General features: G+C 36.6%; 1 protein-coding gene across 3 annotated transcripts; it reads right to left on the bottom strand.

Moving 5' to 3' along the window:
* Window positions 1-672: 672 nt before the first annotated feature.
* LOC104236102 (kinesin-like protein KIN-7D, mitochondrial) lies at window positions 673-11,936 on the bottom strand. 3 transcript variants are annotated; one of them, XM_009789968.2, is made up of 25 exons: window positions 11,342-11,936; window positions 11,149-11,246; window positions 10,960-11,049; window positions 10,547-10,599; window positions 10,191-10,256; window positions 9,985-10,038; window positions 9,547-9,606; window positions 8,993-9,071; window positions 8,825-8,892; window positions 8,249-8,305; window positions 8,058-8,162; window positions 7,739-7,843; window positions 7,448-7,555; window positions 7,240-7,371; window positions 6,618-6,800; window positions 6,011-6,151; window positions 5,363-5,509; window positions 4,787-4,906; window positions 4,650-4,700; window positions 4,465-4,512; window positions 4,195-4,344; window positions 2,695-3,441; window positions 1,478-1,607; window positions 1,280-1,396; window positions 673-1,000 (listed from the first exon to the last, which is right to left on the bottom strand). In XM_009789968.2, the coding sequence occupies exons 1-24, from the start codon at window positions 11,680-11,682 to the stop codon at window positions 1,314-1,316; spliced, it is 3,216 nt and encodes a 1,071-aa protein (XP_009788270.1). In that variant the 5' UTR covers window positions 11,683-11,936; the 3' UTR covers window positions 673-1,000; window positions 1,280-1,313. The 3 variants fall into 3 exon arrangements, with proteins under 3 accessions (XP_009788270.1, XP_009788269.1, XP_009788279.1); XM_009789967.2 differs by having other exon boundaries at window positions 6,011-6,154; XM_009789977.2 differs by lacking the exons at window positions 11,149-11,246; window positions 11,342-11,936 and having other exon boundaries at window positions 6,011-6,154; window positions 10,238-10,256.
* Window positions 11,937-15,067: the final 3,131 nt, after the last annotated feature.

Below are 15,067 nucleotides of genomic sequence, written 5' to 3' on the forward strand. Positions count from 1 at the left end.
ACTTTGATATTCAGGGCTAAACTTCTAAGACAAAAACAGACTGTCGATGAAATCAATGGCAGTTCAATCATCTAATGTAAGTAATAGCATCATGACTAAAAAGGCTTAAACTCCTCTGAGAAAATTTTCTGTAACTACTATGGTTTTAAACCTACGTACCAATCCATTTAGAGTGAATTAATAACAGGGAATACAGGGTTGGCCAATGCATGCCGGAGTAAAAGATTGAAAACTCACATGAGAAATGAATTTAATGACGGCAATGGGATGTTTGGTTACAGTTGGAAAATAACCTCGGTATTTAAGTCGTCATTAATAGCCGAGCGATTGGTGGAAATAATATTCATATTAGTTATGCTTTAAATCAAGATATAACTTGTCCCCAAGCCAAACTCCCAAACTTATCCGATACAATTAAGTATTATTGTAACCTAGCAAAAACTCGTCCAATCAGTTCAGACCAATCCCAATTAAATATCTCCATGACAATCCAGTCCCAATTAAATATCTCCAAAGATAATTTCTATCAAAAGCAATCCCGCATACCACATGGAGGATATGAACAAGACTAGCTGGTGAGCCAGATTATGCTTATTATCTAATACATGCTGAAGACAGGCGTAGTTATTGTAAAAGCAGAAACCAAAAAAATTAACCAACTGATACACCAAATAAGAAACGCTAGGCACAAAGAGAACCAGATTATAGTCATCATTGATGTACAAGCTCAAACATTTACAGACATCTCAAAATTGTGACTGTAGCTTGTGTCCTATACAATGCCTTGCGCTCAAGGAGATCAAACTATGCCAGCAGCAACTCACTGAATTCAAATTTACTAATTTTCGTCTGTTTCCTTTTGTAGCACCTATTTTTCTTAATTTACAGTTACTTGGTGGACAAAAAAAAAAAAAGAGGTACCACTTTGACATTACATACAGTTGAACCTTGTAAAGAATGTCATGAGAAAAGGAGCTTCACAAGATTGAAGAGAACCCTCCTGCAAAGAGAGAAAGTAAGCACCTTATTGTAAGTTGCATTCAGAACTTGTGCATAAATTGTTATTATAAAATTAAATTAGGACTCGGGATTGTTGAAGTGCGTAACTATCTCACAGAAAACCCTTTAATTATTAACTTATATTATATATCTCAGCTTGTTATTATAAAATTAAATTAGGACTCGGGATTGTTGAAGTGCGTAACTATCTCACAGAAAACCCTTTAATTACTAACTTATATTATATATCTCAGCAATGACAACTCAACAACCACCTTACCTTTCACCACCTTTCGAGCACTTCAAATGCCATCTCAAGTATAAGCAAAAATTCTATCTGTAATTTTAGTCCGACAGATTGGACACTCGGCACAGGCAAGGGAACAAGATTTACACACTGCAAATTAAGTCAACATTAGACATCTCCTACCCAAGGGAGCGAGGATAAGCTGAGCACATAATCAGAAAGTTGACTTACAGCAAAAATGTCGGCAAGGAAGGAGCATCGCAGTACTTGGTGATTCGAAACAGACTTTACATACATGTGAATTTGCATCAACATTTCCCAAATATCTGTGTTCCTTTTCCTTCATCTCTTGCATTCGAGCCTGGTGGTGCACAGGTAAAAGATCTTTAATATTTCATGTTATATGTTGAGTCATGAAGGAACCTAAAAAACAACATTTGTTATTAGTACTAACTCCTATGCAAAAACCTAAGAACAAACATGTATCCCCTTACCCATTTAATATTTTCCATTTTAGGTTTCATCTTAAAATGCTTGAGACAATTTAGCTACTATATTGCACTACAAAGTCAAATTCTTCTAAGAATTTCAAATCTATTTGACTGTCAGAAGTTAAAAATGTTTTCTTATAACTAAAACCAACTGTGAGTTCAGCATTTTCTCCCATTACTAATGTAATATAATATGCAAGTCACGAACAGTAGGACTTGCCTGAAACAACCTCAAAAGATTGACACAGAGCAGTAAATAGAAAAGCTTATAATGCTCTTAGTTACTTTTGATTGGTTGGAACATTTCAAAAGCACTACAGTAAGTGCACTACTATGCGAGAAGCACCATGGAACGACAAATGACTGAAAGGTAAATACTTCCTCTTTCTCAGTTTATGATGACACTATTTATATTTTGAGATGTCTCGAAATGTTCGATACAATTCTATTTCTACACAACTTTCAGGAATAAAAATTCATTACAGTATCCAAATTTTAGTCTTTAATGCGATATCTTCCCCGCCCAGCTAACTTTTCAACCATTTCTTTAATATTTTCTCCTGTTATCATTAAAACTATATATAAGTCATATTGACTTCTTAAATGCCATCATCAGTCAAATACAAGACATAAAGTGGGACGGATGGAATAAGTAAAAGTTTATTAATCCTGTGACTTACGGATGTTGGACACTTACTCTCCCCAGCCCTTCCGGTGTTCTACTAGAATCAAACAACCTTCATCTTCCAGAAAGCTTGCATATCTTCCTGGATCCAAATTCTATCTCACACTTGTTTTACAACTAAAAGACAAAAATGACCATCTTACATAGAGAGGGAAAGGTAAAGGAAAGCTTGCATACAGAGCTTCAACTCTGACAAATGACAAGGACGAGCCCATTACATACATGTGACAAGATACAAGTTCTAAGTGGCAATAAAGGATAAACAGAATTACCTTCAAGCGGGCAACAAGAATGTCTTCCTTGAGAATCTCTGCAACTGCAGTTGCATGATCCATGGTCCGGCCATCATCGAGGATGGGGTCACTGTACTCACTATCATTCACTTTTGGATCATTCCTATTGTCTCCTCGAACATTCTGCTTTTCTGCTACTGTCTTTAAATCTTGCATGGCACCATTCTTTTTCCTAAGCTGAGCAACAAGCACCCACATATTTGCTAAATCATTTTCCAGAGCTGCCTCCCTTTTTTTTCCCTCTTCAACCTTTTTCTTGTACTCATCTTCCAGTATTTCCTTCTCAACCAAAGCAGCCTCCAGAGCTGCCTCACATTGTTTTCTTGCCTGCAACTCCATTTTTAAATCTTCAGGATCCAGATTCCATGGGCCAAACCCATCACGAACAACTCCAGCAATTTCAATTTCTCGTCCAGAAACCCGACCTCTACGTCCTTGCCATAGGCTTTCACCATGCTTTCCGCAACGAGCACTACCAGTTTGTGCTATGGAATTCCTAGAATTAAATATTTGGCGAGCAGCCAACAACTCTTTCTCGAGTTTTGTATTCTGTATCGATAGCTTTGTCACCTCACCAGCCAAACTTTTCAGTTCTACTGCAGCAGCAGATGCCAATTCTTTTGCATATGAGGCTTCTTCAGACAATTTCTGGTTCTGTACTCGCAATCCACTGTTCTCCTCTACACTCTGAACAAGTTCCAACTTCAACTTATCATTATCAATATCCTGCTCAAGCAACAAACTTATCAGAACCATGATAAGGACACATTTAAGGAAAATGCAATCACATAAAAGTGTCTGTAGGCACAAAGCTAAATAAGCAGAGTTAGAGAGATGTAGTCCTTTAATTGCTGTATATGTCACACTAATGGCAGATTGAAAAACTCTAATAGAAATGCCCAGTAATGCTTGCTTTCATGCAGGTAAAGCCATTAGTCAAATACAAATCTAACATAGAAAGATTAACCAAGAGAAATTGAAAGATCAAAATGATCATGTGTCTAGGCTCCATACTACAGCACCAAGTTCAGTATGTTTATATAGAACAGAACAAAAGGTAAAAGACTAAGCATCTCCAATAATTTAAATTCCTAAGTTAAAAAATCTTAGACTATTCATTCAAAAATAGCATATCATCAGGATGCCCTTCAAGGCATTTGCACGGCTTTATATAAAGGAAGTAATAAAACACTTCGATAGGTCTTAAGAGTTTGAATTCTCAATGTATCTTTAGACTATAGAGGCACTAAGGATTCATATGAGTCCTGTGCTCAGCATCTCTTAGCTCAGTTAACTAAACAGTGATATGCTCCAGCAAACCCCTCCCCTGCAGGAGACCATCTTCATGAAAATAAAGAAAAGAAAATTTGGTCTCAGTTCTTCATATATCACCACTGCCAAAAGATGCCATATAAACAAGAACCAGTCCAATAGACAAACGCGAAATCAGTTAATCCTGAGCTGAAGGATATAAATCACCTGCAACTGAATTTTCTTCTTAAGGTCATCAATATACTCGTCTGATACACCCTGTTGTTCTGATGAGGGGTATGACTTTTCCACCTTCAGTGCGGCTAGCTGCTGCTCAAGATTACAAATAGTTTCCTGCAGTTCCTTGTTCTCTAAACACTGAAACACATAAAAAATGACAGTCCCATTAATCCTGGACATCCGCCATTGGCAGGCCGACAACGTTAAAGTGACTACCATTTTGATTAACAACAAAAATAAATAATGGTGTTTCTTCACCTTGTTCTGCAGCTCTTCCTGGAGAATCCGATTGTCTGCTGATTTTATCTGCATTCAAACGTCAAATTCTAAATAACTTTATATAATAGATGTTCCGCACTCTGATAGAAAGGAAAATTCTTTAGATTTGATTTTAAAATAATTGAATTGGTGCAAATCAAGGAAGGACTAATCTGGTTACCAACCTCAAGCTCAAAGCCCTGTTCACTACATTGTGTCATCAGCTTCAGCAAAGTCTGGCAGAAGACAGAACTATGAGACAACCACAAATCACCATTAAAGAGATAACCTATGAGGTTGAAAAAGAATGATGTGACATCACCTGCTGCATTTCAACTAAAGATGCACTGGTGACTGATGCTTCACCAATGTCAACAATGCGCTGTTCTAAGATCCTCATCTGCTCTCTCTTTTCTTGAATGTCACACTCCAAACTTTGAATCTGTCACAAGTTTAGGCATTACGGTGAGTAAAAATCTTAAAAGCAGGAGACATCAATGTACAGAAGAACAAACAATAAATTGTTTTCATGAAAATCATACAGCTGTTGTTGCTTAACAACAAAATCCTACACACCCATCAAGCATTTAACATGCCTATCAACTTTGAGGATTAGAAACTATTGAAGACACTAGAGCTGGATATGTTTCACATGTAGTAAATATACCAATACCATGCCTTGAATTTTGAGGAAGCATCAATTACATATTCATTTGAATTCCAAAAATATATCTAAACTGTTCGCGAATTTTGAGAGAAGATTATTGACTGCAAAATATAGCTGCAGATTATTCAAAGAGAGACCCAATATATGGCTATAGCAGCCATACACACATCCATCATATTACTAACCATCATATGTATAAAGGATTCAGTCCACAAAGACAATAAAGCTTACTTCAGTACGAGTTTTTGAATTCTCAGGATCATTCGCAGACTGCTCCATCATTCTTTTCAATGTACTCGTACTAAATGCAATCTCTCCAGCAAGCATCTTAACTTGCTCAACAAGGAGGTCCATCTGATCTGACATTGGAACTCCTTTCTGTATTCAAACCAGAAAGACAAATAAAACATTAAAAGTTGGAAGGAATTAACATTTGATATGCAATGGAAAAGTATTCCAATATATAAGAATTAGACATTCGAAAAAAATAATCTTAATGGGAAAAACTAGATTTGAAAGAAAAGTAATAACTTCTCTATCCTGAGACAACATTGGAGAATGCTAAAATGTACGGATCCAAGAAAGTTTGATAATTCAATACTTGAAAAAAAAATTAGATATCAAAAAATCAAACTCCATGCAAAGTCAAAGACCTTAGTGGGCTATTCAGAGTAAACTTAACTACATGTGGATTAAAAAATAACATAGTAACCGACAAATCCTTTGATTCCTACAGAAGATTAACAGTCATATGCAATACATAGGAAGTGGAATTAAGAACAAATGAAGTCTCCTCATTTAGAAGATATTAAGGACTGGGAAGAATCATACTATGGGCAGCTTTGAACCACAGGAGGAACTACTGATAAGTTCACCCACCTGAGTTGATTCAGTAATCGTACTTCCAGCCTGGGAGATATTATCATTCCACTTGCTTGAAGATCTTCTGTGTTCAACATCAGAAGTCTCTGATGAAGGATCTCTCTGATTCTCGCTATCAACGAGCACAGAACAATCCAACTTCTGGTGGAAAGGTGAAATAAAGGATCAATTTAGGAAACAGATTTTATATTTGAAGGTGAAAGATAAAAGATCATTTTGGAAAATTGATTCTATATATATATCGGGCGATATTTCAGCGAATCTGTATGTGAAAATAGATTCCATTATCTGGATCAACATCGATGCCAGAAAATTTGCACGTAAATAGTAATCAGAAAGAAAAAGAGACAAGAGAAGCTTAATTTACACTCTTGAAGGGGATTGACAGTGTTAAAATCTCTATGTAAGATAATATGAACAGTGAAGTGTTAAAATCTTTATGTAAGATAACATGAACACTGGTAATAAGTAGTACGAGAAAGTCCTGTGAAAATCACAACACATTTGATGCATCTAAAATCTAAATTCAGAAACGATAACCAGAGTTCTAGTGGGCAAAGAACAGCAATAAGATAACTCAAGATAAATAGAGAGGGTGGCCTACATCATCTTCAGAAGCAGACTGACTCCTCTGATGTACAGCAACATCCCCCAAACACCCAGGAATTGAATTCTTTGAAGAAACAAGGATCAGTTTAGTTAGCTTCTGTATCCGGCTCAGTAGAGCAGCCTTGGCATCCTCTTCCTCCTCCAACCTTGACTGCATCTTCACTTGTCCCTCTTCCAACTGTGAAAAGATGATTAATAATAACAAAATACAGAACCAATTATATCCTATGTTCCAATTCACATAGCAGTTTTTCTTTTTGGTCCATTCCAGGGCAATTGACACCTTTTCATGCCTGGAACTCATTAATTTTAAACTTTTCCTTTTTCCCTTAATGACATGCCATTGTGGAATCGACATGACACTTTTTGACCACAAGATACAAAGGGTACTTTGGGAATGTTAATTGTTTTAGCTTATGAGTCAAAAGTCTTTTAACTTTCTTAAACTTTGCGCCGAGACAAACACCGCCATATAAATTAAACAGACAGAGTACATCCAAAGAAAATATCTTAGAATCTAAGTACAGGCATCCTCGAACATGGCATCAGTTGTATGTAACATATTTGACCTCAAGCTGTAGACAGAGTTTACCAAATCATTTGACTTGAATGCATACCTGCTGTTTCAGGGTAATAAGTTCTTCATGATTGACTCCTACAAGCATCCCCCTTCTTAGCTGATCAAGCTCTTGCTTGAGACAAGATATTTCTTTCTGATATTTCTTAATCAGTGACTTCTCATCAATAATCTGAAAGAAAGATATATGAGTATTCAGCCTTCCCTACTGCAATTCCATAAAGCTGAAGTGATGCAGACAGGCAAACCTTGTTGCGTGATGCATAAATCTCAACACGCTTTGCCCTGCTTGCAAACTTTAACGTATTATGGGTTTCTTCCATATTGCTTGAAGCAGGAGTAACAGTGCATACGAGCTATAATCAACAAGAAGCAGGAGATTAGTTATCTCTTCAATGCACTTCGTGCCAAGCAGCATAGATGCAAAAATGTCTGACACCAAAGGCTAAGAAGCAAAGGATGCACACCCAATAGGATAAGAGAGCAGTTTCAAATGATCAATAAATTGATATGCACGACATGTGCTTAATTGCACTTACAGAAACATGTCCATGCCCACTAAGTGAAGATTGTAGTAGGCGAGTAAGTTTAGAATCTCGATACGGAACATGAGATGCACTCCCTTCACTTAATTTTCCAATGACCTTAACACATCAGAGAAAAGTCAATGTGTCAGATTGAAATAAACCCAGAAGTAGAAATTCATCTAATACTTAGCGAGCTCAAGAAAGAACACAGATAACTGATCAAGTGCTGGTAGGTAAGGAAGAAGTCAATCAGAACACTGACAAATGTCATCATGCAACCTTTATATGAAACCTACTTACAAACTGTCAACAATTGTTTCTAAATACTTACAGTTCCAAGAGTCAGGAGACTTTTGTTTATGTATGAGCCTTCTTTTCGTCGTAATCCTGTAGTTTCAGTTTTAGAGCTCTCAGATCCAGCTAGATCAATCAAGCTCTGTGGAACAAAACACATTAATATTAGCTGGTATCATTCAACAGTTGATATTTTCAATGCTGAACAAATAGTGTAAGAAACCATACAAGCTGTGAGAAGATCACACCATCATATTCATCACCATGGGCACTACTTTCAATCATCTGCAAAATGTGTAAAGAAAGGGAAAACAGTCAGACTTGACAAATAAATCCCATCACCAATTACCAGTAGCAAAACTTAAAACTGCTAGGGATAGGAGGTTAAGAAACAGAAATTAACCACAGCCCACTAGGGAAACACAACAAAGCTATTCCGACAATGTGAACCAAATTCAGTCACTCTAAAGGGCATCACCTCATCAAAATGCATAACCTGTTAGAGTACCAATTCTCTGTACTAAAATCCTCAAGGCATTTGAAAGCTCTAAAATGTCACTGTTGTTTTTAAAAGACCTCTTAAACATAAAGAGTAACAGCAGTAGCAACTTCCCAGAAACTTGTGTTTGAACCCAATAGTAATAACTTGAACCGAAACAATTAAGCCTTCAGCTGACCAAAAAACTGATTTTTAATGCTGGCTGTGAGGAGTTAAAATTCACGCTCGCTTAGTGCAGAAGATAAGAAGAATTTCAGATCAACCAAAGAAATGTATGGATCGAAGTGAACATCTGGTCCACTAACCAAGGTGAATATTGTGTGACTGCGGCTACTCAACAGATTAAAATTATTTGAACCAACGTGGCGGTGCTCTGCAACAGTAAGAATATAATTAGTACCAGGATGCACGAAACATTGGCTATGAATAGATGCGACTATCGGGCAAAGAACAAGAACAGATTCAACAGTTACCTTCCCCAGCAGCAATAAAAGAAAGAGCATGCCCAGGTGACAAAACAACTTCCTCCTTTATACCTTCAACATAAGTACCCTGCAGAATTGCAAGAATAAAGAATTAAGAACCATACAGCAGCATTAGAATCATGAACTATGATAGAGAAACATGAATATCTGTTTTCTAGTAGAACAACTACACACTGAAAACACCACCTGCAGTTGCTGGTAGGTAATAATAGGTTTTTTATACTTCAGGTAACAAAAAGAATGCTAGATTTTGTTTCTTTCTTGACACATGTCAAGAGTTAAATAGGTGTTAATATGTTTGGTGAAATATTAAGACTCAAGCATGCGACAACATGTCGGAAACATGTTTTTAAAATTTACTGAAATGGTTGTCAATAGCCCATAGGAGATAGAGCTATTATTTGGTTCCTCTCATAAAAACAATATACTTGTTTATCGACAAACATATAGAAAGAAAGATAAAACTAACCAGAAACATAAGTTGTGGAGAAAGTGGAATTAAATTTGCAGAAGTAGCAAAAGTAGTAGTATTATATAAAAACCTGGGTGTCTTCCCTAATACGCAAATTCTGTCCTGTTGGATCCAGCAAGTCATTGATAACCTGACAACATGAACAAGAAGAGCATGCACATGATTTCTAGCTAGATTTAGTAAAATATTTTAACATGGATGAGATGACAAATGCCTAAATAGAGATGCTCATGAATTAGTACAAGAAATTAGAAAGAGTTGAAGCAACAAGTTCATAAGAAAGATGCTAAATCTACTATCAAATTTTCCATATTGTATAAAAGAAGTTCTATGCTGCAGGTATGATGAACCACATATCAGATGAGCTCAGAATATAAACAGGATACCAAAAATGCAACAAAGATGCTTATATATGCATGAGCATCTGGTAAAGAATATAGCCGTTAATCTTTCTCGCATGCACTACTGTCCACATATACGAAAGCATCTGCTGATGTCCACTACTAACCTCATTATAGATTTCAAGATATGATACACGAAGTAAGAATTCACGTCCAGGAGTCTGAAAGGCAGGTTTCAATAATTAGCAACAACAAAAGATAATGGAGGATTTTTTTTCAAGAAAAGGGCTATAGACTGATAGAGCTCCAGAGTGTCATACTAGAGAGGTCCATTATCAAAATTTCAGAATCTGTTAATTGTAAGCTCACTTACATCTTGAATAATGCTAAAAACATCCTTTATTGCGAGCGGAATTATACCTGGAGAACTTTGATCACCCTGTAAACAAAAATCCAACATTAAGATAACTAAAGCTTTGCTGTTGTTGGTAGGTTTGTGGGGAGGGGGGAAACAAAATTTCAATTGAAGACAAATTTAAATACCGACTTGAAGCGCGAATTTGACTATATAAATATAAAGCTAACACATTCCACTTAAGACTGAAATTTGGTCAGTTGCTAGCAATTAAATACTTCTAAACTGTTTGTTTGGGGATGTTACAAAAGCGTCAAAAGCACTTTCCCGATTCAAGGGAAAAAGAAGATTGCACAAAGGATATATTGACTTACATGCATAGTGTGTGTCTTTCCACTACTTGTAACACCATAAGCAAATACTGTGCCTGCACACACAGCAGTCCTAGTGTCAAATTACAAAAGCTAAGGATCGAAAAGTATCCAAAGAATTACATTTGCAAATGCAACTTGCAACACATAAATGATAACAGATCAGCTCAACATGATAGCTCGATGGTTTCAAGAACCTATTTCAGGTCAGCACATTGGGAGGATATATGATAAAATTAGCACTCAACTACTCCGAATGTATTTGATGTCAACTAAGCATCACTTTGCACAAATTAATCTTCACGGAGCATGGCCCTTGAACTCACATTATGACTAATTCATAATGCCACTCCATTCCATTTAGCCTAAAATGCAACTGTTTTCTAGCGTTAACAACATGGAAGTAAGTATCATACCGTTTACGCCCTCCATTGCAGCCTTTACCACAGGTCGAGCAGCAATTTCATAAACCTCCTGTGTACATGTATCAGGTCCAAAAACTCTATCTGCCGATCATCCAAAGCAAACATATAAGTGAATCTCCTCCAAACAAGTGAAATATCAAACCATTCCCAAATAGAATATACAATTGACTAGAATAGTACCAAATGCAAAAGCTGTTGCAGCATTATACTCGTTCCGTACAATTTTATCACCATCAGCATACCACGCAATTTCATCGCCTTTGTTATATTCTCGTTCGCTGTCACAAAAATTACCATATTCCAAGCTCAAACCCTACAATAGGATACTCAAATTCCGAAAATTGAAATCAATTCAAGCAGATGTAGCATCTACCTCATTGGCCGAAACCTAACTGTGACCGAAATACTCTCTCCCGCTCTGGACATATCCACTGGCTCAGCAAGCAACTCCTCCGTTGACTGAAAATTGACCGGCGTACGATTTCCGTAACCGCGAGAATACGCCGAATCAGTCCGGTCCCGGCTCGGAGTCATGGATTTGGAGCTGAAGCCAGTTCCAGAGCCGAAAAACGACGTCGCCGTGGACGAACATGATTTCGGCATGAGCCTACTGTTCATGAAAGATGATGAGGACGAAGTAGACGAGTACGGACTCGATGACTTACGGTAGTGAAACGGAGAGCTACTTCTCCCTCTAGACGAAGAAGCCGCCATTGAACCGCCTCACTCTGCTTAACAAAAAAATCAGTAATACGATTATCTCTGAACGGTACAGCTGTTCTTCAAGTATATATGTAGCTAAAATTCAGCTTCAATGATTCAATAGAAGAACTGCCGAGAGGTGAGAAATTCTCACTGAGAATCAATGGAGGCGTTTGAATTTTCAGAGCTTGATTTTTCAAATTAATAAATTATTGTATTTTGTGAGAAATATTTGGAGGAGAGTGGGCTTTATTTGAATGAGGATGGCGTGACGTGGAGACGGAAAGTAGCCCTCGTCGTGCATTGGTGGAGGAGGTTTAATTTGAAAAACTGATTAACGAGGAAATGAGCGGGAATAAACATGGCCGTAGCTACAGATAGATTAATAACTATCTGCATTATTAATAGGAGCATCATAATCATAATCATAATAATAACTCTAGAACGAGTTGGCTAATTTATTACAAGTTGAACATTTAACTAAAATTAAAAGCTACTTTCCTTGGGCCAAAATATGGGAAACACACTTGATCAAGTTTAATTTGAATATATAGAATTAATTCCGATTAAATAGTTTAAGCTTAGGTTGTGTATCGAAATTAATTAAACTTTTGGAAGCTCGATCTAGTTTCCGTCCTTCAATTAAAAGAGTTCACATAATATCAATGCGAATAAAATATTCTCACATAATTCCTAAGATATTCATTGACAATTTTCAGTGATTTTTGTATGATGATGCTTTGTAAATAGTGGGGGAGAATGCAATGTAGCATTTAATTACATTTTTTAAAATTAGCTTTCGCCTAATTTCAACAATGATAGTTGTTTCAATAAGTTGCAAGATGGATCTCATTTGAGTGAGAAAAAATGTTAATTTAACAACACAATTGTTAATCGTTGGAAATCACTATCTTTTTGTTCTAATATTAAATCTCCAATTTAATTTCCGGTTTGTATGTAATAATAAATTTTTTTTATAAGGTGCCCAACAAAAAAGGGAAATGAGAGTGAGGGATCTCGATATTCATAAAAGTGAAGGAGTAGAAGCCAAGAATTGTTATGCTAAGTTACTATCATTGACACTGTCGAAAATTTGATTGCACGTGGTTTTCTTTTTCTGTTAGCTCTCATTTGTGGTCCTTTTAAAGCAATATACGGTTGAGAGGATTAATGTATTTGTTATGTTATGTTGTGAGTGGGTGACAACCTTAGGAGTTGGAAGTTGGCACTTGACGTGGCGAAACTAAAATTTTCGCGAAAGAGATTTAAAGTATAAATAAATTAATGCTCGAAGAAGCCAAATGAATTCAGTATTTACTATTTATACATCAAAAGTAATGTTAATTTTATATATACAATGTAATTTATCCAATACATGCAACCTTAACTTATGGCTCCCAACATCATGGACTTGCCCCTTCTTTTGGTATTATTGGAAGAATCATTAGTGCAATGGTTTCACTAAATTTGGCACTCATATGTCAATTCATTAAATATTAGAAAATCATTAGACACTTATGTATCTCACTTTAGACCCTTATAATCTCAAGAATCACTATTAGTAGCAACTGACTTGTATGTGTCAGACTCGTTTAGAAATTACTCCAAATAACTACATAGGAAATGATTAAAAAGATAAGTGGAGGATACATTAATGTAGTGGAATAAATTGTTGGGAATAAACCCCGTAAAAATAATATTCACGGTATTAGTGATAAACGCGGAACACTAAGTTATGGTTAAATCAACAAGCATAGAAATGCAGCAATAATGACACCAAGATTTTACGTGGAAACCCTTCTGAATAAGGGAAAAACCACGGCCAAGAAGAGAACCTGATATTACTATAGCGAGGAATTTTACACTGTGTAGTAACAAATACAAATACTCCTAAGACCACTACACCCTCAAAAGAAATAAACACTCTTTTGTTTTTTCCACCTCACTACAATATCTCTCACACTCTACTTTTCTTCACAAGCTATTTTCTTATAGTTTATGGAATACCTTGCTCTCTCTCTTTTCTCTCTTTGTTGGTGTGATGAAATGAGAGTTGAAGCTCTCATTTTATAGCCAAAAAACTCACTCTCTAAAGCTTACAATATTTGATAATTTGCACACACTTTTCACAATTTCAACAATGATGGCTATCAAACCAAACCAAGTCAATAAAAGTGGCTACCAAATTATACTAATTCAACAAGGTTGGCTATCAAACCAAACTAAGTCAACAAAATTGGCTACCAAATCATTTGAATGAGATGTGTGAGCACGTGATTTTTGCCCTATATGAGAATGACTCCCAAAAAATTCAAATAAAACAATTTTCCTTTGTGTGCAATTTTTGAATTTTTCGTGGCACTTTTGGATAATTATTCGTATTTTTGTCTATGCATGTTTATTTGTTAAATTAATAAAAAATACAAAAATATGTCACATTGTTGCATTTAGGATTTATTTTTACAATTAGGAGTAATTAAGTTTGTTTTACAAAAATGAAAATTATTACAAAAAGTATGTATTTTTGCATATTTTAGCATTTAATGTCCAAATTGTGTGATTTTATTTTAATTAATGTTTAATTTTGTGTGATAATTATTATTAGGAGTTAATTAGTATTTTAAGATAATTTTGGTTTTTATAATTTAATTTTAGCGTTTAGTTTTATTAATTAGTAAAAGAAAAGAGAACAAAAAATAGAAGAAAATCGGAATTAGGCCTCTTCTTCAATTCTAAATTTAGGCCCAAAACACCTCTACCCAACCCAAAACCCCTTGACCCGGCCCATTTTCCCCCCATCCTTTTTGATTTTTCAGATTTGTTTTTCTTTTCACTCAACCAAACAACCCAAACCCTAAATACACCCTAAACTCTCTAGCCGTCACACCTCACCCCCCCTTCTCTTCTTATTCTCCAAACCACACTCCCTTCACCTTCTCCAGCCAAGATCGAGCTCGAGCTCAACCATGACTGCCCTTCCCCAGCAGCGCATACACACACACACACAACAACGACACACACACGCACACACACAACTTCGTTCAAACGACCATGGCTGCCCCTTTCACCTTTCCCGCATTCATCATCCCCGCCATCGTTACAACCCCTTCAACCTCATCTTCTTCGTCGCACAGCCCCGTCTCACGACCGTGACAAGTTCGTCGACGTGAGCCGCCATGGACGACTACAAGTTCGTCGACGTGAGCTGCTGCTGCGTGCAACTTCGACGCGTGCGGTTCGTCGTCTCCAAACGACCAGCAGCTCCGTCAACGAACCTTCCCAACTCTCGTCCCCGTCGTCCATAACCCTGCCCAGCAGCAACCAGCCACGCCGGAGACCAGCGTCCGAAACGACCACCAGCATTCACGTCCCATACGACCACCAGTACACCAACCAA

This window comes from Nicotiana sylvestris, chromosome 1, assembly GCF_000393655.2.
Source record: "Nicotiana sylvestris chromosome 1, ASM39365v2, whole genome shotgun sequence".
Lineage (NCBI taxonomy): Eukaryota > Viridiplantae > Streptophyta > Magnoliopsida > Solanales > Solanaceae > Nicotiana > Nicotiana sylvestris.

What these genes read in the sequence shown, in the direction of transcription:
- LOC104236102 (XM_009789967.2), bottom strand. Translation starts at nt 11,682, where the DNA reads ATGGCGGCTTCTTCGTCTAGAGGGAGAAGTAGCTCTCCGTTTCACTAC. An exon ending in AACAGGGCTTTGAGCTTGAG is followed by an intron (nt 4,513 to 4,649) that starts GTTGGTAACCAG and finishes GTTTGAATGCAG; the next exon opens with ATAAAATCAGCAGACAATCG. An exon ending in AGGAAGAGCTGCAGAACAAG is followed by an intron (nt 4,345 to 4,464) that starts GTGAAGAAACAC and finishes TATGTGTTTCAG; the next exon opens with TGTTTAGAGAACAAGGAACT.